General features: G+C 37.6%; 1 protein-coding gene across 1 annotated transcript in view; it reads right to left on the bottom strand.

The window, feature by feature from the left end:
• The window catches only part of LOC129417003 (cysteine-rich motor neuron 1 protein), a 134,342-nt gene that overhangs the window by 47,958 nt on the left and 61,249 nt on the right, over positions 1-25,135 (bottom strand). The window contains 3 exon segments of the mRNA XM_073869573.1: positions 9,987-10,108; positions 13,474-13,594; positions 15,526-15,768. Coding sequence (XP_073725674.1) covers positions 9,987-10,108; positions 13,474-13,594; positions 15,526-15,768 — 486 coding nt within the window.

Raw genomic sequence — 25,135 nt, 5'->3', positions numbered from 1 at the left:
TCTCGTTGAACAAATATATAAACATATTGGATGACATGGGGGTAAGTTATTGGATTTTTTTATGAAAGTGGACTATTATGAGTTTTTTGTTGATTAAACTTAAAGACTAAAAAGTCGTAGTCTTAGTTTAGTTTTAAATTTAAAAAGTAAATTCCATCCTGCTGGGCCAAAGAGCCGATATTGAAAGAAACACCTACACCCTATCTACAGTACAATCTACAGTCTTGTACGACACGAGCATCTAGTTTCAACCATGAAATGAAAGAAAACACTCTGAAGCATGAAGGAGAAATAGAATTTGAAGGGTTAGGAGATTATGATTCCCATCCTTTCAAATGCTTCAGGTGATTTTTTTTCCAGTGGTGGAGGAAGCCTGTCTGGAAGGTCTCAAGCACTAGCATTTTCTTTCTCTTCCTTTCCTACAGGCCAACAGAAGTTGCCTCCCAGTGTTTTCTAGCCCTCCCTTATGCTGGAGGCCAGCTTGTTTTGGCTGCAGCTGCTGGGAGACAGACTAAATAATGTGATAACGCGCCGCTCCACAGTTGCGCCTCACATTGCCAAGACCCAGCACTGCTCGGACATGCAAATCACAACCACGGCACAACACCTGCAAATCAAGTTGTCGAAAAACAAAACACTAAAAAAACAAAACGGCGCCTTTGTGTGCATGTTTTCCATTCTTTATCTGTGAACGATAGTGGCCACTGTGTTGGAGCAGACATAAATAACAGGCGAGTATAAAAGAGAGAGCATTGTGCCTACGGGGCCCTGTCAATCATGTAATGTGTATGGCCCCTCGGTGACTCCTATTCTAGCCCTACCTTAATATCACTTTCCTGTCCGACATCGCTTTCACTAAAAAAAGAAACACAGACAGGAGAAAAAAATAAATGCTTCTACTGAGCTAAACTCTTAAAACGTTATGTCACTTAACCGGCTAAGCCTAGAAATATGTGGTTTTCAGGCACATAATCTCGGAAGAACGAGCAGCAGTTTAAGCACTCAAGAGTGACGTGTCCAAATTCATGTATTTCTTCTAAAATAAAGTCCTCGATTTCCATATGTCATTTTAGGCATTTGGACAACTAGCTAGTATTTGCAAATTAACTTCTAATGCTAAAAGCAGAATCGAACTTCTTCGAACAAAACTGTGGCACAAGGCTTATAACCTCTATTACAGCGGCTTCGGTCTCTAGGCTGAACAGCTCGCACAAACCGCCAATCATGTTCTTCTCCATGACAACCCCTCTCTGGGTAAACATTAGTTTAATGATGGGTCTTGTAGCAGTGGGGCTGTATGAATAGGGAGTGACAGGTGCACCAGTTCATGTGTGAAGACGCACAAAGCTAATCAGGGAACCAAAAATACCCCTAATGACAAACCAAATCTACCGAGTCGCTCCCATTTAACTGCAGTCAAACAACTTGTCGATAAACACATTGTAGTTTTACGGACCAAACGGTGGAGTTTTGCTGTCAACAATCAATGTGACATGCGAAACAAAGCTGCTATTTTAAGTAAACACAGTCAATGCCAAACACTTTCATTTAAATAAGTGTAAAACATCACAGACGAAAACAAACAAATTCCCTAAAAGGAATGCCTTACTCAAAAAAGAAATTTCTTGCAGCTCTCCTTATGTCTTTCCAAACCATACTTGACTTTCTTAAAAGTCATACAGTTTTGGAACAACGTAAGGCTGAAAAAATAAAAACATAGTTTTCATTCACATATTCAGACACATATTCCTTTAACAAATGCATTTGCTTGGTCTATTATGAGTGGCAGAAAATACACAGCAAAAATACTTTTCTAACTCATTTAACTGTTTTCCAATACAATCAGGTTTTTATTGTTGTTTATATGTCTATGTGGTGTCTTTAATATGTTTTAAGACAAGCCTAGGGCAAATTCATCATTTAACACAATTGCTGAGTATTTTCTTCATAAAATTACAGACAGTTTAATTCCATTGGTTTAAAATCGCCTTGGTTTCCATCGTCACAAACATGTAACCAATCATATCAACCCACGCGTGCATCAGTAGTTCGAGTTATAGATATTATGTTTGGATGCCTCATAGACCCAGTGCTCAAATGATAAAGATTAGTGCTGCAAACGCGGAGTTAGCGTATGCATTGTGTGAAACTGAACTTTATAGTTATGTGTCTGAAACCATTGAGATGTATAAAGGCTACATGTCTCGCCCGCGCTGCTGGTCAATTGAGTGGAGCGTCCACATTTGGCGGCCATCTTACCACAGGGCGCTCGCTCACTCGTAGCATTGAGTTTTAATGGTGCAAGTACTTTTAAATGACCATAACTTGCTTAATTTTTTACAGATTTTCAAAGAGTTTGATTTGTTATAAACGTCAAAGATGTACCTATATCACTGCATACTTATGCTAAAAAAATGGCATGAAACATGGTAAAGCAGGATTATAGCCACATTCATAATATTTGTAAGAAACCAAACCGTTTTAAAATTGGTAGAAAAATTAACAAGTTATGGTCATTTAAAAGTACCTGCACCATTAAACGCATTAAAGTGAGCGAGTTGTCTGAGGTGAGATGGCCGCCAGGTGATGACGTAAGAGACTCCAACGTAACACATCTAGCCTATATATATATCTATGTCTGATCTATTTACATATATATCTATGGTCCAAGGTGGTGCGAAGCTATATTCATAGCTCTGTGTAAACTAAATGATGCAAGGGTGTAGAGTTACATTCAAGCATGAAGATAGTACTGTGACTGGTCAAACTAACATTCTTATATATGCTATTATGATGCTCAAAGATGCGTTTTAAATGATAAAATTCTTGACTCCAGGGAGACTTTAAAATATGTTTATTCATGAAGCAAGATTTTTAGTTTTTCAAAGTAATCGAACAAATTTTGTTAAAAACACAGCAAGGCTGTTTGCCAGTGTGGCAAGAATAATAATGTAATTCAAAAGAAAAAACAAGATTCTTATTTTAATATAGCTTTTTCTTGTTTTAACTCGACGCACACTAATTTGTGGGCGGGATGAGGTCAGTTTTTTTTAACGCTGCTAACAATATCTATATAGCCTGCTACTGTCTACAAACATGAATAATATTAACATTACTATACATCGTTTAAAAGGTCTACGGGTTTAGCATCAGTGTATGGTCTCTGTTTTGAGATACAGATGCTCTAGCATCATAAATGTAGTATTTTGTGACAGAAGTCCAGATGACAACATGCCAAATATAAATGGGACTTCTTACCTTTGTGTTGATATAACGATCACGAGTCGAATTCAGTCACGGTGTCTACGACAGAACACCACGGAGGAAGCCGCTGATCTCCCAAAAAACATTGCTGTGAGCCTGAAGTTTGCACAAGAGCACCTTGGCTCTTTTATGGACTGATGAAACAAAAGTTTAACTGTTTGTGAAAAATACGATGGCGCAAAAAGGGCACATCTTACCATTATCAAAACATCATCCCAACAGTGAAGTATGGTGGAGGGAACATCATGATTTGGGCATGCTTTGCTGCCTCAGGGCCTGGATCACTTGCCATCATCGAGGGGAAAATGAATTCCCAAGTTTAACAAAATATCCAACAGGATAATACCAGTGTGGCTGTCCACCAGTTGAAGCTCAGTAGAAGTTGGTTGATGCAGCAGGACAATGACCTTAAGCATTGAACTAAATCCAACACAGACTGGCTTAAGAAAAACAAAATGTGCCATTTGGAGTGGCCTAGTCAAACCCCAGACCTTCCCCTGTGGAATGACCTCGAAAGTGGTTCACACCAGACATCCTACAAATGTGTCTGAGTTAAACCGGTTTTGTAAAGGGGAATGTGCAAAAATTTCTTCCGACCGATGTGCAGGTCTGATTCTGGGGAATTGAAAGCGCTTTCTTAAAGTAATTACTGCCAAAGAAGGTCCAACAAGCTATTAAATCCAAGGGTTCACTTACATTTTCCTCCAGCACTGTGAATGTTTAATGGGTTTTCAAAAAAGACACAAGACACTAGAATTATTTGTGTGTTGTCATCTTATACACATTGTGTTATGTCTATTGTTGTGACCTAGATGAGGATCAATCATATTTTATGGCAAATCACAGTAGAAAACCAGTTTATGGTTCCTTAGGGTTAGCATACTTTTTCTTGCCACTGTATATTCAGACCATAGATATATATGTACATAGATGCCAGACGCGTAGCTGATCGATTTACAATGCATCTTGAGTTGCACGTACAGCAGTGCTTCAGAACCGAGGCTATGGATCTATGACTTGGAGTGCCTGATCCACGTCCTCAACTGTGTTGATGTGATTGGTTGCCCGATTTGAGTTTTTGAGTGTCTTTAGAAATTTAATGCAGAAAATATTTAGCAATGATGTTGAATGATGAATTTGCACAAAACAGAAATGAGAATCAACCCTTTCAGTTAAATATATAGACTGTGTCCAACAGGCCAGCATTATGTAAAGCAATTTAAGGTGTTACCAAAAATAAATGGCAGCTGTCTGTTCCACAGATTGTTGCAAGTGGCGATGTGACCACATGTTGTTTCATTGCATCCTTGTGTGACACACTCTTATGTAGTGTCAATTTGTTCACGCCACGAGAAAGTGTTGAGAAGGTCAATCTGATGACGTCCGTGCGAACGCTGCATATTAATAAGTCTTTGTGCATCCTCGAGGTTAAATTCATTCCCTTTTTGTTAGCTTCTTCACATTCCCCCCTCCTCGGCCACATCGGCTGTGCAATATTAGATCAGGCTCCGCATTGTACACAACCACCGGTGGCCAGATGTTCAATTAGCCTGTATTCCTGTTTGGGGCTTTGATGCTCTGCGTCCGTCTCTGGCCTCTACGCTTTGTTCTCAAATCAGCCTAAGGCTAATTTCACCGCCCGCCGTGAAGATAACACACAACCTGGCTTCTCGTGCCTCGCCGCTATTTGCGCCACCTTGTTTATATACATACGTGCTTGAAACGAGAGCGACTCCCAAATGACAAATAAGGGAAAAACCGAGTCCTTGGGCAGCGCTCGCTTTCTCTCTGTTTCTATGCCTTTCATGTATTGTGTGCCCAAGGTCTGGCTGTAGGAGAACCAGGAAGGAATAAACAAATAGAAAGGAAGTGGAATTTTTCACGTACAGTACTTTTATTTAGACCGTCACACTTGAGCTTTTGTGTTTGGATGGTGCCTGACTTCTATTGTCTCCCTGTCTGTGTTTGTCTATGTGTGAAAATGAGAAAGGCCAAACGTGTGACATGCGGCGTGGTGCAACGGTGATGTTTCAGCTTTGATTTTGTGCAAATTTCCTGTGGTTCGTTCCACCTGTCCCCTGTAGTCACTTCATCTGAGAAAGATCTCCGCCACCTGCACAAGGCGACTGTTGGGTTAAGCCCCCTCTTCCTCTCCACTCGGCACAGGTTTTGTTTGTCAGTTTTTGGTGTTGAGGATGTGTGTTTATGTGTGGACATTGTAGACATGTACTGTTATCATTTTGTCTGATCTTTGTCACTGAGAAGACATATCTTCCTTCCATACACAAACGTGTACTTATATTGTTTTGTCGGTCAAACGCTGTGTCCTTACCAGATGAGATTGGACCAAGTTTCCAGTAACTACAATTGGAACTGAATTTACCAGTTAATAGAAAAATGTGCTGTTCACACACGCAGTGAAGTGCCATCTTTTTACCAGTAAGATATCATTCACACACATCAGTACCAAAATACTGGTAAATTCGGTGAGAAAGCGGAGGCTATCTGTGCTGCGTGGCGAGCTCAGTCTTGTATTTGTAAACAATGGCGGGTTATGACTTCATATCAATGGTCCGTATTTTGTTGTTTTCACATCTGTGGCGAACGCGGATTGGCGCAAAGTTGCTCATGACCAAACAATATTGCATTAGGCGACGTCAAACAAAACCTGTGTCTTAAACAACAGTACTTTTTGCACATTAAGCGTACAGAGGGGGTGCTAAGGATGTTGGCAATTCGGCTAATAGATGGTAAGTTTTGTTTTAAACAACTTTGTGAAAAAATGTACTCAACTTTTTAGTAGTGTGTGTGTGGAAACGTCCGTAAACAGTGCGAGGGTAAACGCGTCATCTGTATCAAAACATTATGATTGGCCCGAAGCTGTCATTAGCGCGGTCTGATGTTGTCCGTTCTAAATGGCGGTAATCTTTATTTTTCGCTCAAACATAGTGCTTACCAGTAAATTACAGGTAATCTTACAACCTCTCTTACTGGTAAATTGGCAGCACTGATTTCATCACACATGACCTGTTAACCAGAGGTGTAAAGTACTTAGGTAAATGTACTTCGTTACTGTACTTAAGTATTTTTTGGGCTACTTTGTACTTGTACTGAGTATCAAAAATATAAGCAACTTTTACTCTCTACTCAATTACATTTTTGATTGGGTATTTGTACTCTTTACTCCACTACATTTGAAATTACACTTAACGTTACTCGCTACATTGTTTATTCGTCAAATAAAAACGAGACGAAAGTGTCAGAGGGTGATGATGGATAGAATCTGTGGTCGCGAGGTACGCACATACACAACTGAGGGACCTCATGTGGCGCCACGCAGGGCAATCGTATGAAATCAAAGTACTGCGAGAGCGAATCAAATGCATATGGAGAAGTCTGGTCTCGCGGTACTTTGATGTCAAACGCTGAATGGCTTGCGTTGAGCCACCGTAGCGGGACATCTGCGTGCTGCGTATGTCATAAACTGTAGAGAAAAGTTCGCGTCTGGTCTGAGAGAAGAGATAAAGAGTAAACATATGGATGCATATCACATTTGATTCTGTCACGGGACCCTTTGTTAAACTTGTGATGCTACAATCAAAGGACAAATGAAGCGCGATCGCAGGAGGGTTATCCCGCAACTCAAAGGCAAGCACAAATGTTTTATACTGATGTTTATCAGCTACATTACTTGATATAACTTACTATATAAGCCTAAATAAACCAGCGATGTCCTGTACTGATTGCCTGAGTAACTTAAGTACGTTATAAGATTGATAATAAGTGTACAATTTCAATGTCCTCACATTAAATCAAGTATGCTGTATGTATTTAATGTAAAGAGGGATGCATGACTGAAAAAATGTAGTGCACTTAATGTGAGATAGTGGTGTTACGTCTACTACATGTGTTTTCAATTAATCTTTCAAATGAACAACTTCACGTTTTTAATATGCATTTATCATATTTCTGTTACTGTATATTAACTCTAACAACCTACTGGACTCTAATACTGGAATTATTGAAATATTTAGATTATAACTTTTTTAGGATAGGCCTATAAGAATATTTGGTAACACTTTACAACAAGGTTCATTAGTTAACATTAGTTAATGTATTAACTAACTTGAACAAACCATGAGCAATATATTTGTTACAGTATTTATTCATCTTTGTTAATGTTAGTTAATAAAAATTTAACCTTAATTGTTTGTTCATGATAGTTCAGAGTCCATTAACTAATGTTAACAATGTTTTAATAACAAAAAATTGTTGAAATTAACATTAACAAAGATTAATAAATGCTGTATAAGTGCAGTTCATTATTAGTTTATGTTAACTAATGTAGCTAACTAATGTTTACTAATGAACCTTATTGTAAAGTGTTACCATGTTTATATCACAAAGTTAGGCTATATATTTTTCAGCATGGCACATTCAAGTACACAATGACACTAGATTAAAATTAAATGGAATTAAATTAAATTAAATGTAGATTTCTAGACTAAAATCTCATGGCATTTAGTTGAATAAAATCAGACTAAAACTAAATCAATTCAGATGACAAAAATATGACTAAAACTTAATTAAATTTTAGTCAAAAAACTGAGACAATGTTTAATCTGTGTTTGTTCTGCCAGGTAAAATTTTGTTTGATTTGTTTTTTTTATATTAGGAAGTAAAACATCATATATAAATTTCCTTGCTTTTCACTGAGTTACTTTGGTTATGTACACACTGTGCAGAGTGTTTGTAAATTCGGTTGTCACTACCTGCATTTTGCGGGAGTTAATTTGGTTGTAGAATGCGGTTGTGAGTCCCGTAAATTACTGAACTGTGTGTGTACAGAACAGGATTAAGCATTAAAAGGTGAAGTGACAACCGAATTAATATGCAGTGTGTACAGGACCAATGTCTCTTTGTGTTGAGGAATAGTGCATCTTTGAGCCAACATTCAGTACGAGTAAAAATACTTGAGTACTTTTAAATTGGGTTACTTTAATACTTTTACTCAAGTCGTATTTAAATTGGTGACTTGTAACCTGTAGTGGAGTAATTTTTACAGTAAGGTATCTGTACTTTTACTCAAGTATGGCTTTCAGCTACTCTTTACACCTCTGCTGTTAACTACAATTTACCAGTAAAGACTGTATGTGTGAAAGGTCTAGTGTGTAAAGGTGACTGACACAACATGAGGTTGTATTTATTTTTTAACATGTGAACATTTTGGACGAGTATTTCGAAGTCAATGTGCAAAGATATTTACAGTGCAGAAGGTAGGCTATACGTTTAATTATATATATATATATATATATATATATATATATATATATATATATATATATATATATATATATATATATATATATATATATATATATATATATATATATATATATATATATATATATATATATATATATATATATATATATGGGTGATTCTCACAAAAATCCAGACTTAGAAGGCGCCCAGCATCAGATTTTTTTAAAAAGCCCTTGAAGCCAATTTTTTTGCACATAAGATTAAGGTGTGAACTTACTATACCCATTATTTTTAGAGGATTTTAAAAATATTTCCTATAGAATTATTTACATTTTTTAAATAATCATTATCAAAAATGTTCATTACCGCAACATGATATTACATTAAATATATGCATTTACAAACTCATGTTTCGGTAATGAGAACTAAAAAGTTGTCTGGGTATGACAAACACAATTTCAACTTTTATCTGGAGAGAAAAAATTATGTCTCTTCCAAAATTTTTTTTTGAAAATGTTAGTTCCTTGAGGGCTTAAACAATGACTGAAAATTGTTGCGGAGGATGAGAAAAATTTTCTTGGACACATTTAAATTCCTTATTATTGTCTCTACATTTACAAATGATCACCAAATACCACAGTATTTCTTTACTGTTAATGTTTATAGTATAACGTGCACTGAAGCTTTGTATTTTTTAGATTTTTTAATTATAAATATTTCCATGTCAAAGAACCCAAATCCAGTCATGGACACGTTGCGGTAATGAAAAATTTCCCCTTAAATGTGGAAAAAACAACAAAATTGGTTTGTATGATGTCATTTGAAATCATGTGCAAAATAGTACGTGAAGAGATGTATGTAACTGTATGCTTCTTATTTTGATACTCTTACTTTGCATATACTTTTTTTATCAAAATGTTTCATGACACCTCCTAAGTCTAACATTCCGAGAATGTGTTCCCTGGGATTCTCAATTAATTTATAAATTGAGTGAAAAACATGTGTATGATCCTCCTTTTTGAATAAAATTTTTGAGTGCGAATCTTAAGGAAATCTTTAAAAAATGTACAAATCAAATGCAAATATTAATAAGAATAATATTAAAATATGGATTAAAAATGAAAAAAAAATCTCTTTCAAAAGCTGAAAAACAGCTTCTTACAGTCTACTGAAAATGGTTTATTACAGCAGTCGAAATTAAAATCTAAAATTAACCAAAACTTACTCCGTCTTGAGAATTGGATTTTTCAAAGACGAAAAGAGAGATAAGTGTCAGTGTGCATATAATAAAGTGTGTGTATTTTTGTATCTGGGTGTGTGTCTTGTGGATAATCATCACCTTGTGCTAAACGTAGTCACTATGACATCAGCGGCAGGGTTGTGCCCACTGACTAGACAACCTCTCTAATGCACATACACATAAACACTAATTAACACACACAGAAAACACAACTTACCATTGACACACTGGAACACATCACAGCACCTCCCGGGTGTCCCATCACCACGGGACACAACCTGAGGAGAAGATCCCGGTGGGCACTGTGGAAAGCTGCAAAGGCCAGGCAAACACTCGCATCTGAGTGGTGGAGAGAGAGAAGGAGAAACAGAGAGAGAGATTGGTGGGGAGGGGCTGTCATACCCAATTCATAACAACTGAACAATCTCTCCTGATGCTTTGTTATTATTATATGCAGTGCTGAAATAATACAATATTAATATTTAGAGATGCTGTAGGCCATGAGAAAAATACTGTTTTGTGGACAGATACGGTGCTGACAAACATAGACAAGATGGGTAATGTGTAACCTGAACTGTAGGTATAAAACAGTGTAAAGGTATAACTTCATAGACCGAATGAGACAGAAATTTTGGATTAACCAGCTTTGTGAGTGTGAGACAAGTATAACACTGAGAAACATGACACACTTTTATACTAACTGGGATACTACCTATCTGTGAGAGAGGTATAATGGGATAACAGGGATTGCCAGTATGATAAAGGTGCAGCAAGCTAACTGGGACTGTGAGACAAGTGTAATAGACTAACTGTTATTGCTGTTATTACTAACTAGAATTGTGAGACCGGTATAGAGGCTATTTGACATTGTAAGACAGCTGTAACAAGTTAACAAGGACTCGAAAGGGCTCATTATAGTTGTGCGTAGGTCCTACGGCGTAGCCGCAACGCCTAGGTTAAGCAACGATTTTACTTTATACTTCTGAGTCGTCGTCGTCCTCGTCGAAGTGCAAACACACATGCAGACCGCTGGTAGGCAGTATCTACAGTGTGACCACAGTAGCAGAATGAAGAGGCACCTTGGCCAGTTTAACCCACAAAAGAAGAAGAAACAGCAACTTGTTGTGTATGTTTTGAGAAGACGTTAAATCACTCCTCAACTTGGCCCATCATTGTTCTCACCGTCGCAAACAGAAATACCTATAAAGCATTTTTTTTACCTGACGGGAGAGGTTCTAGTGGACCAATCACATCGCTTGCGGTCTGTGTAGAACTCACGCGCTGTTAAAAATTTGGCAAGGTGTACGTCACGCTACGCAGACGCTACAAATAATAATAATAATAATAATTTTTATTTATATAGCGCCTTTCAACACCCAAGGTCGCTTTACAAAGATATGACAGGATAATCATATACAAACATGAAAGTCGACAATATTAGCAGTCACTTACAAGAATAATGTACAGGACAGAGAAAAAATAAATAAAAAAAAATATATATATGAAGGAGAGAAGGGTGGTGCTTGACGAATATCTTGAAGAAGGGAGTTCCACAACCTAGGAGCCACAACACAAAAAGCTCTTGCTCCCATAAGCACTATTCGGACGGGATTAGTTTTCCAAACAACGTTTGAGTTTCAATGTGTCCCCCAGGACGTCTGTGATTTTATGTACGATTCGGACGGGATTAAAATGATGCAGGCTATTCCAGAGATGGGAGTGTCTGTTTCATGCATTTGGGCGTTGCAGTAGCACGTGCTCTGGATACGCGTGTTTGTAATGTTAAATATTTTGCTAAATGTAAAATTATGACAGAACATGTAATTCATTAATTTAATTTTAACAAATCAAAATAAAATATACAAATCCTTCTAAAGTAACGTTAGCCTACGTGTTTTATATAACTGTCTGCTTATAACAAACACAAAGAAATGAAGAAATAATGATTAATAAAATTTAATATCTTTATTAATTAACATTACCATTCCAGAGTTGAACAACTTTGAACGGAGTTTCTTATAATGTTAATGATATTACAGTGTTTAGTCTTAACAGTGTATGATATTCAGCTCGTCTTGATTTAATTACTTTATTTTGCCGAATGCGAAAAAACATTCATATCTGAATGAATGGGACTCAGGAAATACAATATACCAACCCATTCTCACCCCATAGCGTCAATATTTGACGCACTTGACCATGCGTCAATATGTGACGCGGAGGGTTACCTTTCACGTCATTTTTTGACGAACTGGGGACTTCAATACTATTACGTCCGTTGCATTCTCTTTCCTATTTTCTTACCATTTTCGCGTCGGTTTAGGGTTAGATTTACATAATGACATCCCTACCCAAACCTAACTCTAACCCCAACGCCAGGTGACAACTGTCGTACCTAACTCTAACCCCAACGCCAGGTGACAACTGTTTAATTTCGCGTAATCTAACCCTAAACCGACGCGAAAATGGTAAGAAAATAGGAAAGAGAATGCAACGGACGTAATAGTATTGAAGTCCCCAGTTCGTCATAAAATAACGCGAAAGGTAACCCTCCACGTCACATATTGACGCATGGTCAAGTGCGTCAAATATTGACGCCATGGGGTGAGAATGTGTTGAATATACGCGCATTAGTAAAACCTATGGCAGATCATGTTGGCCAAAACACGAAATGAACCGCGTTTTCAAAAGATATTGCGGGCAAACACAGACATTTGCATCCGCACGGGATTACATTTCTCAGAGGACCTCTGAGTTCGGCGAAAAACAGTGGGTAAATTGCTCTGGAATTTTTACGGAGGTAATGTTAAAAAAACACAGACATGGCCGATTCGGAAGGGATTAAAAACACAGAGGACCTCTGAGAAGCACGATTTTCTCAGGAGGTCCCCCTGTAAAACTAATCCCGTCCGAATAGGGCTATAGTCACTAAATTGATCTGTGGGGTGACTAACAGTCCTGCACTAAAAGAACGTAAGCAGCGAACTGGAGCATAAGGCTGGAGTAAATTGGATAAATATGTACGGCCAAGGCTATGGAGAGCTTTGTAAGTCAGAATTAGTACCTTAAAGTTTATACGGAGAGAGACGGGAAGCCAATGAAGATGATGTAGGATTGGAGTGATATATTCATACTTTCTAGTATGTGTAATCAGACCAGCAGCAGAGTTTTGAACGTATTGTAATCTCTTGATATTTTTCGCAGAAAGGCCATAAAGTAGTGAGTTACAATAATCTAGTTGGCATGTGACAAAGGCATGTATTATTGTTTCAGAATCCTGCTGACTAAGTGAGGGTCGAACGTGAGATATATTACGTAGGTGAAAAAAAGCTGTCTTTACCACTTTACTAATGTGGTCATTAAATGAAAGAGTAGAATCAATGAGAACACCAAGATTGCGAACAGTCGTAGAAGGTATTATTAAGTCACCACCCAAATCTATCTGCACACCGGACGTAGACCTTACGCACGACTATAAATTGGACTTATGTGTGACACAGGTCTAACGGCCTGTGCACGTTCGAACACACAGCCTTGCAAACTATTGTTTATTTCACTCGTACATGTACACAAACCTTGTCATGGCAACTTGGGGTAAAGCTCGACTTGCTGAGCAACATGAATTTGCACAAACAGGATGACTGTGATTGTGAGACAGCTTTTACAGGCTAACTGTGATTGTGAGACAGGGGTAACAGGCTAACCTGGTAGGAAGGGTGCAGCAGCCATCTGCTGTCAGTCTGACCTGAGTCTCATAGCTGTCAGCTGGACACTGGAGAGGTTTCACTGGTGGACACTCTACTGTGCTGCAGTCCACACTGAACACTGAACAAAACAAGAGACAGAACATTTATCACTCATCATCAAACCCTACAATTAACACACATCATCAAACTCTCATCCATGCAAAAGATGTGCTTGTAATATAATCCCTCAGGCTCAACACACATTAAACTGTTTTGTACTGTTGGTTAAAGAATAACTAGGGAAAAACTTTCAAAAACTAAACAACAAAACAGCTAGCGCAGATACATGTATGTGTCATATGTCAACATGAAACAGCATTGAAGTGTTTTCAATGTAGATTTCCAGTAAAACGAGCGACAGTTACCGGTAGGGACCAGATGGGGTTTGTCCAGCGATGTGACAAAGTTAAAAAAACGTAAACTTTATACAAATGATAAGCGACTTTCAGGAGTGACTACCAATGGTAGTAAAGCATGGAGTTCCCGTGATTCATCTTTTGTCAGTTACTGCAGTAGATGGTTACTCATTTGTTAATTAGTGTTCTCGGACAACAAGAATTAGGAACGCCTCCTAACAACCTTATTGAAAGTGATGGGCGACATCTAGTGACAAAGTCGGTCTGGGGTCCGTTTCCCAAACAACGACGTAACTCTTTGCTGAACCATCATACAGTAGTACGATGCATATTTGGAAAAACTAACTACCTAGTCAAGACTGTTTCCCAAAAACATAGTACATAGTAAAGATTTAGTAAGATTTAGTACTTTGTCGTTTTATGTCAAGATATTTAATTCATGTGCAAGTTCCCTCTTATGTAACTCCTCCCAGGCATTCCCCAGGGTCTTAAAGCTCGTAGATCTGCACACATACGCAGGTTTCAAATACAGCGCTTTAATTCTGTTTACAAACTTAAAGACGTAAAATATTTTTTTTCTAATTTAGAATAATGGATATAGAATGAAATACATGTTATTTGCTTATTTTGTTTAAAAGCATGATCAACGTACGTCTACATATTATAATAAGAGCACTGTAAAAATACTTTGCCGCCTTAAAATTTTTTGTTAAATCAACTCAGATTTACAAGTCATGTCAACAGAGATGAGTTGTCACAACTTATAAAATATAGATGAAAAGAGTCAACTTAATTTTATAGGTTATAACAACTCACGTGTAGTTATAAAAACAAATTTTTTAGTCAAGATAAATAATAGTAAGTTGAAATAACTTGTAAATCCGAGTTAATTCAACAAAAAATTTTAAGGCAGCAAAGTATTTTTTACAGTGAGGAAACTATGCTTCTAACCACAGGTGAAGAGCTGTCGTTCAAACCACACAAGTTTGCGATGCAGCTTACGAATGTTCGTTTGAACTATGGTTTCACCAAATTGTTGAACTTTATTAGTAACGATGAAACTTACGACAGTAGTTGGCTAACAATGCTTTTGGGAAAGTGTGCATGCAGCATAAGCATCTAAACTTAATCAATAAATCTGATTGGCTGATAGGAATGTTGCTTTAAAGGAAAAAAACAACGTTTTTCCATATTTTACTATGTTCTAACCTCAACTTAGACGAATTAATACATACCTATCTTTTTTCAATGGGTGCACTTTTAATCTTTGTACAGCGCCTCTTGAATGTATTAGCATCCAAACAGCGATGAATTTAGAAGCCATCAAACACTTCCATGTTTCCCTATTTAAAGACTGTTACATGAGTAGTTAAACGAGCAAGTATGGTGGCACAAAATAAAACTTTTGTTTGGAGCCATAGGAATGAATGGGGCTAGGCTAAATGCTAACACATTCAAGAAGCGCTGTGCAAAGATTAAAAGTGCACGCATTGAATAAAGATAGGTATGTATTATTTCATCTAAGTTGAGGTAAGAACGGTGGTGTTTTCCTTTAAGACCAATTAAGGTAGTGTTTTATCAGCAGGGACATTCTATTCATTCACACATAACACAATAACCTACTTCACAATGGACTCATTTATCTCACAGTTACCTGGTTTGCATTCGTAGAGGTCACAGCACTCCCCAGGCTTGCCTGAGCTCTTGGATACCAGGATGTTGAGGTGCCCCGGCTGGCAAACTTTCCGTAAACACCCGGCTGGGCTGCACACGCAGCGGCTGGGCAGAGGGCAACATTCACCCGGTGGAGCGTATCCCTCAATTAATATGGAGTCCTCCGGGCAGCGTGGAGAAAACTGCACCTCACACCTTGCCTTGGAACAGTCTGGTCGTTCCTCTATAGAGAAAAGGACAAAGTAAACATTAGGGATGATCAGGCAAATAGCTATTCTTTCCACGTATATATTCAGGATCATCAAAATAACATGTGGCTTTTTTTGGCAAAATTTAATAATAATAATTAATACATTTTTTGCCAATATGCATTTTGAATTCGCAAAAATCCGTACATCAGTTTGGCACGTATTGTAAAGTAAAACAACAGCGCTGTCTGTCAGTACTATTCAAGGGAAAACCACCGAATCAACCTAGTGTAAAATAACTTCAATTTCTTCCTTGTAACCTACAGTAATAAAGCATTAATTAATAATTAAATGAAAAACCATGCACTGGTAGCACAGTTTCACATTTTAAACTGAATATTGCAGGCCAAAGTCCAACTTTTTATCAAAACATTCAATTTGACCTTCCTTCATTGAAGGAATAATTGCTTTTATTCGTCCTTTACAAGACAACAACAGCCTAACAAAGGATGAAGCCAGAGAAATTGAAAAGGTGTACTGGAGAGGCATAAAAAGATCCACAGAAAAGAAAACTCATGCTGATGTGAATGTGAATGAACGGCAAATGTCAGCGGGAGAGAAGCGGCTGGAGTGCTGTAATGCTGCTCTTGCTTGTGTGCTGTCTGATAACACTCAGAGGAGAGGTGATGTAACCACTCCAGGCACAGCGCTACATGTTAAAACGCAGGCACCAATAATAATAATAAAAATATGTAAACACAGCAGGTTAAGACCAAAGACTGTCTTTGACTCTTTGCTTAGAGAGATAGTTAAATAAATAAAAGCAAACAATCCGCACCATCTTAGCAAATTAGTTTGAATTCCTACAAAGTGAATTGTCCAAAAACGTACGTTTAATAAAGTAAACAATAATGAAACCCCACACCGAACCTCAAACAAAAACATACCAATATGGTCGTACGAATACAAATTACGTATGAGATTTTGTTGGGTTTTCCCATGAAATATGAAAGGAGACCAAGGCCCTATTTAAAGAACTAAGCGGATGGTCTGAAGCGCATGCCACATATGCACTTAGGGTGTCCGAATCCAATTTTGCTAGTTTAATGACAGTCAGTGCGCCAGATGCATGGCACAAAAGGGTAGTACCTGTTTTCTTAATGATTCATGGGTGTGTTTTGGGCGTAACATGCAATAAACCAATTACAGTCTCATCTCCCATTCAATTTAAAAGCCAATGGCGCTTTCACCATGGCGGATTCGCCATTAACATGGCGGTATTTGCAAGAGCTTTTCTAGTTTCTAGAGGAAACAACACAACCCATCCTCACCCCATGGCGTCAATATTTGACGCCACTTGACCATGCGTCAATATGTTACGCGGAGGGTATACCTTTCGCGTCATTTTTTGACGAACTGGGGACTTCAATACTATTACGTCCGTTGCATTCTCTTTCCTATTTTCTAACCATTTTCGCGTCGGTTTAGGGTTAGATTTACATAATGACATCCCTACCCAAACCTAACTCTAACCCCAACGCCAGGTGACAACTGTCGTACCTAACTCTAACCCCAACGCCAGGTGACAACTGTTTAATTTCGCGTACACTGTTTAATTTTGCGTAATCTAACCCTAAACCGACGCGAAAATGGTAAGAAAATAGGAAAGAGAATGCAACGGACGTAATAGTATTGAAGTCCCCAGTTCGTCAAAAAATGACGCGAAAGGTATACCCTCCGCGTAACATTGACGCATGGTCAAGTGGCGTCAAGGGATGAGGATGTGTTGCAACAACATTACAACAAATTTCTTAATGCTTGTGGATTATTTAAAATGTGATATTTAAAAACAGATATTTGATTTGAACCTTTTTTGTGTTTGACTGACTTTGATCACAATTAATTTTCTTTTAAGGGTTAAAGCGTAACTAAACCCCTGGTCAGTGCCTGACTCCACCCACTGGCAATATTTGAAAAATGCAAGAAAAGTGGGCAGATCCCAACGGGGATAGAGGAGACAAACTAAGCTTGTACCAAGTGTGTGGTGAGATCGTAACAAGGGCGTGGTAAGCTTGAACCTGCTTACGTCACGAGTAATTTTTTGGACCCAACATCCAATAGGAAAATTCAACTGCAGTAGCCACCGTTCAACCTGAAGAGGGCAGCACTCAGACGTTTTTACACCATATATTGTAGTATTGAAACACTTTATATCCAAATGTCAAAAAACTTACTAAAATCAATGAACAGCACTAATAAACCATCATTCTTACAGATCAGTAACTAAAAAAAGTTGGATTAGGGTTTAGTTACTCTTTAATAAAACTGTTTGAACATTCTGCTAAATATTTTTTCAGGGTTCCCACAACTTAGTTAACTTCAAATTCAAGGACCTTTCAAGGACTTTCCAGGTTCAATACCCTCAAATTCAAGGACTTAATGTGGGGACACATTTCAAGTGAGAGCAAGGTTACCTTTTAAGATACATTGTTACAGTTCCCTTTTCGAGGGAACTTGCGCTGGGTCCCTGCGGTGACACTTTGGGGACGCCTCCAGGGTTAAGTGCGTCTGAATGTGTATATCAAATTCAACCAATGGTGAGGCTTAACAACAAAGAGGTGACATGAGAGCTAGGAAGTATTTCACTATCTGAAATATTGCCAAAGACGGCGTTAGGGACGCAAGAATATGGCAAGGGAGACGCAGTGTCTCGTTCCCTTCTCAGGGAACAACAGTTTTACTTGACCCGAAACCCGTTTTCATGTGTCACAACTATGCAAAAAAGCATTTTGGTATGAATCAACATTCGCATACAGAAGATATAAGCATTTAAAGCGAACAGTTTAGCATGTGTGCTTAAAAATGTTAGAATTTTTAAGATATTATCCTACACTACACAGGAAATAATATGGATTTTTTTCCAAAAAACTTCTCGCATAAAATTGATTCAAGGATTTTCAAGGATATGTATCTATGTATGTATATTTCCAAAACTTCCCAGGGCATTGATCCCCCCCCCAGATTCACAAACTTTCAGGATTTCAAGGACCTGTGTGAACCCTGTTTTTTATATATAATATCAGTGTGTGTATTTAATAACAAAATTTTATTTATCTTTCAGCTGTCACTTTAAGAATGTGGGGACCTCTTCCTTCAGAAATGTACAGTAAGCATATAATGTCCAAACAATTCCAATAAATTGATGAATAAAGAGGAAAATGCATCGCATGGCAAAATTAGCAATACCACAGACTTTGTTGACTAATGTTATACTTCGTAAGCACGACCCAGACACTGATTAATTTACTTGCTAACTGTATTACAAATGTAGTCAAGCCATGAAACAATCACACATAATGTTTAAAATATGCACATCTCACAAAGAAACTACGGCCTGTTAGTGCTTTTATGATGCGTTACGGGCAGAGAGTCCAATATAGAGCCGCTCCTTTTTTGAGAGAGAGGCTGTAATTACCTCAAATGATAGATCGAAAGAAAGAAAGAGAACAATAATGCCATATCACAATAAGTGTGGAGAAGAAAGACGCGTCTCTGAAAAGCTTCTCATATTTAAGCACTGTGTGTTTATGTGTCATTATACAAGTGCTCAGGCTTTTTGTTCTCACCGAGGATTTTAGAAAAATTATGACAATTATGAGCATTTTTTTCATTTGCAGGTAAATGCCACCTGAATGTGAATTGACTTCATAGCGGAGATGTGATCAGGGAGAGAATAAACAACACTGACGTGTCAAACGGGACATGCAACGATCACCTAATGAGACAAAACATCACGACAGTGACATGCTAGTCTAGCACAACATGGTTCATTTACATGTATGCATTTTTTTAAGTGTGTCTGCATTATATGTTGGAGCATTGCCCACTACACCATTGCTCCGACAAATGTATGCACTTGCACAACACAGTGTTGTGCGTTTTCTGGAAATCAAACCTATAACCGAGGTGCTCTACCTGTTGAGCTACAGAAGACACCAAATCACAGAAGACATGGAATATAGTGAATATAATTACAGTATAAGAGTTATTTAAATTCATGTTGATATGGGTCTCTATGTTGCAGTTTAAAGTAAACACCAAAACCGAAAGCTCTTTAATCCCTTTCATCTTCTGCCATTTCTATCCTAAAACAAATTTTAAGCTTTCAAAATATTTGGCAATCCCCTACACATCATTATCTCTGTCCTTCAGTGTTAGCTATTATGTGTTTCTTCTCTCAAGAGAGCATTGCAATAAATAAATTGCTTTTGAATTTGTTCTTTCGCAATTTTTGTTGAACCTTGGCCTGGTCCATTGTTAGATAAATTGAGACAGAGTTATTAGGAACACCATACTTATACTGTGTTTGACCCCCTTTCGCCTTCAGAACTGCCTTAATTCTATGTGGCATTGATTCAACATGGTGCTGAAAGCATTCTTTAGAAATGTTGGCCCATATTGATAAGATAGCATCTTGCAGTTGATGGAGATTTGTGGGATGCACATCCAGGGCACGAGGCTCCCATTCCACCACATCCCAAAGATGCTCTATTGGGTTGAGATCTGGTGACTGTGGGGGCCATTTTAGTTCAGTGAACTTATTATCATGTTCAAGAAACCAATTTGAAATGATTCGAGCTTTGGTGCATTATCCTGCTGAAAGTAGCAATCAGAGGATGGTACATGGTGGTCATAAAGGGATTGACATGGTCAGAAACAATGCTCAGGTAGGCCGTGGCATTTAAACTATGCCCAATTGGCACTAAGGGGCCTAAAGTGTGCCAAGAAAACATCCCCCACACCATTACACCACCACCAGCAGCCTGCACAGTGGTAACAAGGCACGATGGATCCATGTTCTCATTCTGTTTACGCCAAATTCTGACTCTACCATCTGAATGTGTCAACAGAAATCGAGACTCATCAGACCAGGCAAAATTTTTTCCAGTCTTCAACTGTCAAATTTTGGTGAGCTTGTGAAAATTGTAGCCTCTTTTCCTATTTCTAGTGGAGATGAGTGGTACCCGTGTGGTCTTCTGCTGTTGTAGCCCATCCGCCTCAAGGGTGTTGTGGCTTCACAAATGCTTTGCTGCATACCTCGGTTGTAACGAGTGGTTATTCAAGTCAAAGTTGCTCTTATATCAGATTGGATCAGTCGGCACATTCTCCTCTGACCTCTAGCATCAACAAGGCATTTTCACCCACAGGACTGCCACATACTGGATGTTTTTCCACACCATTCTTTGTAAACCCTAGAAATGGTTGTGCGTGAAAATCCCAGTAACTGAGCAAATTGTGAAATACTCAGACTGGCCCGTCTGGTACCAACAACCATGCCACGCTCAAAATGGCTTAAATCACCTTTTCTTTCCCATTCTGACATTCAGTTTGGAGTTCAGGAGATTGTCTTGACCAGGACCACACCCCTAAATGCATTGAAGCAACTGTCATGTTATTGGTTGATTAGATAATTGCATTAATGAGAAATTTAACAGGTGTTCCTAATAATCCTTTAGGGGAGTGTACATATATATATACATATATATATATATATATATATATATATATATATATATATATATATATATATATATATATATATATATATATATATATATATATATATATATATATATATATATATATATATATATATATATATATATATATATATATATATATATATATATATATATATATATAGGCACAATAATTCGACCCTTGGATAAACAAAAAATATTTCATACACCAATTAGAATGCAACGATTGCAAGATTGTGGATTTGTGAGTAATACATTCTTATGTCTTTAAATTGGTTGTATTTTGCCATTGTTTGTATTAGCAGGTGCGGCTTTCTTTTAATCAGTTATTTCTTTTCACCCTGCTGAATGTCTGCCCAAACAAAATGTAATAAATCAAATGAAATGCACTCACATCAAGTAAAGCTTTCTTGCTGATTTATTCAAAAAATATAAGTCAACACAGCAAATCACGCTGACATCACCTAGGCGCTACTGTAGTACTCGCTGTTTACGTGTTAATGCATCTGATTAATGCTAGTGTGATGAACGAAAAGGTGATAAAAAAACATTTCCACATCTTTTTAAGCAGAGCTACAGCCCGATGTTATCTGTGCCTTTGCTGTGATTTCTCTTTTGACAATGACAGCTGCTCGCCACTCGTCACATGGATGTTGTTGCCAGGCATCTGCTGCAGAGATGTAAACAGATTGTTACATATAAAATTCAATCTGGGAGCAGCCTCGACCCCTAGGCATACCTTCACCTTCTGAGAGGCGGCAGAACGCTGTGTTCTCGGCCACTCGCCACGGTGAGGGACAACGTGACCGTGTCATAGGACGCTAAACAAGCAGGTAATCTCCATGGTTTGCGTCAAAGACTGAAAGGCTGGTAAAGGACGTTAAGACGTTGATTGTAACGAGCTAGTTTGTATGGAGATTGGACTTTTGAGCGATGAAAAGACCCACAGCGGATAATTATTGCCTATAGAAATACTGTTCTTCAAAGCACATCATCAAATCAGCAGTCATTGATGGAGACAGGGCTCTGGCTGAGAGCAGCAGGTTGGCTTGGCACCGTAAAGTCATTACTTGATATTCCACAGAGCCGTTGAAATCTGCAAAATCCTATGTGGACAGAGAAACAAGGGAGAACAAGAAAGCACCAGAGAAAAACCTTGGAGAATAAATAAAAGCCAACAAACCGAAGGTAAACAAGCAGACAGCTCCTATAATTCAGAAAGGAACATGGCTATAGAGAGCTTCAACAGGTGTATGGGGTGCTACTAATCCTCTATTGTCTTATGCACTCAAAACACCTTTGTTACATAAGTAAGTTTATCACAATGATGTACAAAGGTACCTTAAGTAACCTTCAACGGTTATCAAAAAATTCAAGTAAACTCCACAACTGCAGGAAGATAAACAAGTACATGATGTTAACAGTGTACTGTATAAATAACAGAATTATACGATTTAAAGGTATTAGTGTATGCATACGTTGCCAGATTGCAATGGCAATTTACATAAAATATAAACAGTAAAACTTTAATTTAACAGTGCATGTTTACAACTGCAGGCTGCACGAAACACACATGTCAAAGCTGATTATAATTTTACATTTTCTCATAGCTGGAAAACTAAAATGGCCAATAAGCAAACTGGAATAAAATGTATTATTTTTAGCTCAACAAATATTGTAGATGTCATGAACTGTAGGGGACCTATTTTACCGATCTAAACGCATTGTCTAAAGCGCACAGCGCAACGTCTAAATGGGCGTGTGCGAATCCACTTTTGCTAATTTAACGATGGGAAAAATGGTTTGGTCCTTTTTTTTAATGACTAATGGGAGTATTTTGGGCGTAACGTGCAATAAACCAATGAGAGTCTCAGCTCTCATCACCTTTAAAAGCCAGTTGCGCCAGCGCTATGTCTAATCCCTATTTAGATGATGGACTTTGTAAACTGAAAAACTAAGTGGAGGAAGAAGATCACCAGTTTAAGATTAATGTTAAATAATTGTGTTGTTTTTCACTTTGAATTTTTTTTTTTATTAAAACCTTTAAAACTCGTTTTCTTTTAGTCATGGAAGTAAAAAGCAGGCTTTTAATTAGCTATTCGATATCGTTAAAAAATTATTAACAAGCATGTAAGAAAAGGTTTGTACTCTAAAAATACCTTATTTGTAACAAACAGGAGATAAAGAATCCCACCATATCCACAGGTACAGAGTCATCATATACATTAAATCCGTGAGGTAGCAAAAAAAACATTTAAAAACAGATCCATTTGTTTAAAGAAAAGCATTTATTTACTTACCAGGCTACAGGTGAAGCAGCTCTTTGTGCCTTCTAACGTCTCATAATCGGTCCTCATTTATGTCCAAGAGACTCAATAATAATCTTTTACATTCAATCCTTTAATCTTTCATATTTAATAGCGTTTTTGTGCTGCTGCCCATTCATGTATATGATAAGCACCCACGTTGTCGTCCCGTTTATAGGCGCATATTACTAATGCGCTCTTAAAATAACAAAAAAAACATATTGGGCCATTGACTTTAGAGCAGGCTTTTGTTGGTCAATGGCGTAGTCTATTTTAATTGCCTCAAAATAACAACGTGCCAACAATGCGCCTGAACACACCTCGTTTTCAGACCAGAATGCCCATGGGGGCGCAAATGCATTTGCTATTTAAACAATGTGGCGCTAAACTTGAAAATGATAATTGCGCAGGGTGGAAACTAGCAAAAAGGAAACTTGCATTGTGCCAGGTGTAAGATAGAGCCCTAGATGTTCGGGAACATTTCATGTCAATTTTAATTTTTTGCAATGATATCAACCACTTAAATTATTGGTTATTGAAGTTAAGTATGCTTTAAGAGAGCTTTATACAATTTCTAGTGCTTTACCAAACTAAAGCTTTCACATATGGCCATACAATATGCCAAGAGGCAAACTCTGCCCTTGGATCATGATGCTAAAAACCATAAAAGCGACTCATTTTATCATATAAAATAAATTTAGATCATCAGTCAAAATCTGATTTTTTTCTTTTCCCATGCAGAAAATCCATTTAAATGCAAAACGACAGACAGTGGTTTGATGAAATGTAAATAAGGAAGGTGAGAGATCAGCTTTTTCAGCCTTAGGCAAACAAGAGCGAGGAATGATTTGAGACGGTTCATGTTTTTCTTGCACTGATGGAAGCTGCTTTGAAAGAACTAAGGCACATCTGTACACAGAATGCATTTAAAGTGCATTAACTCTGGGGTAAGTCTGACTTGAAACTACATCCCTACCTAGATGGCATTTTATGGCATCATAGGAACACCCTCTACATGATAACGCTTTGAAAAGGTAGCCTTATTTTTGCCAAAATCAAATGTTAACTATAAATATATTTTAAATAAATATCCAGTATTTATGACAAATGTTCAATCTGTCTGTCTATCCATGCACTCTTTTAAGATATAGATGCCTTACACAGAAAGGTGTAAAGAAATACGGCTGAGATCATATTTCAAACTGGATAAAGAATTAGCATAAGCGAGATAAAATCAAACTGTTACACCAAACACTGATACGATTCTCTAATAACCAGCACTACTTACCGGGGATTGAGTGCAAAAGATATCTCCTACACAATATCATAAACCCTTGAGAATTCACTGATACATTTTAACCAGGTCATTACACAAACCTGGCTTTTAATGGTCACATCTATATCGTGATTATACAGTATAATCAGCAGGTAGATCTGAAAAGATGACAGAGGAATATGTTTGACTTCTTTTATGTCAAACTACACATTTTCCTGACACATCCACATTTTCTATATAAATCATTTTATGCTCAGAAGTGATGCAAGCACATCAAAAT

This window comes from Misgurnus anguillicaudatus, chromosome 7, assembly GCF_027580225.2.
Source record: "Misgurnus anguillicaudatus chromosome 7, ASM2758022v2, whole genome shotgun sequence".
NCBI lineage: Eukaryota > Metazoa > Chordata > Actinopteri > Cypriniformes > Cobitidae > Misgurnus > Misgurnus anguillicaudatus.
The sequence above is the reverse complement of the archived record's forward strand: the minus strand, read 5'-3'. Positions and strand labels throughout refer to the sequence as shown.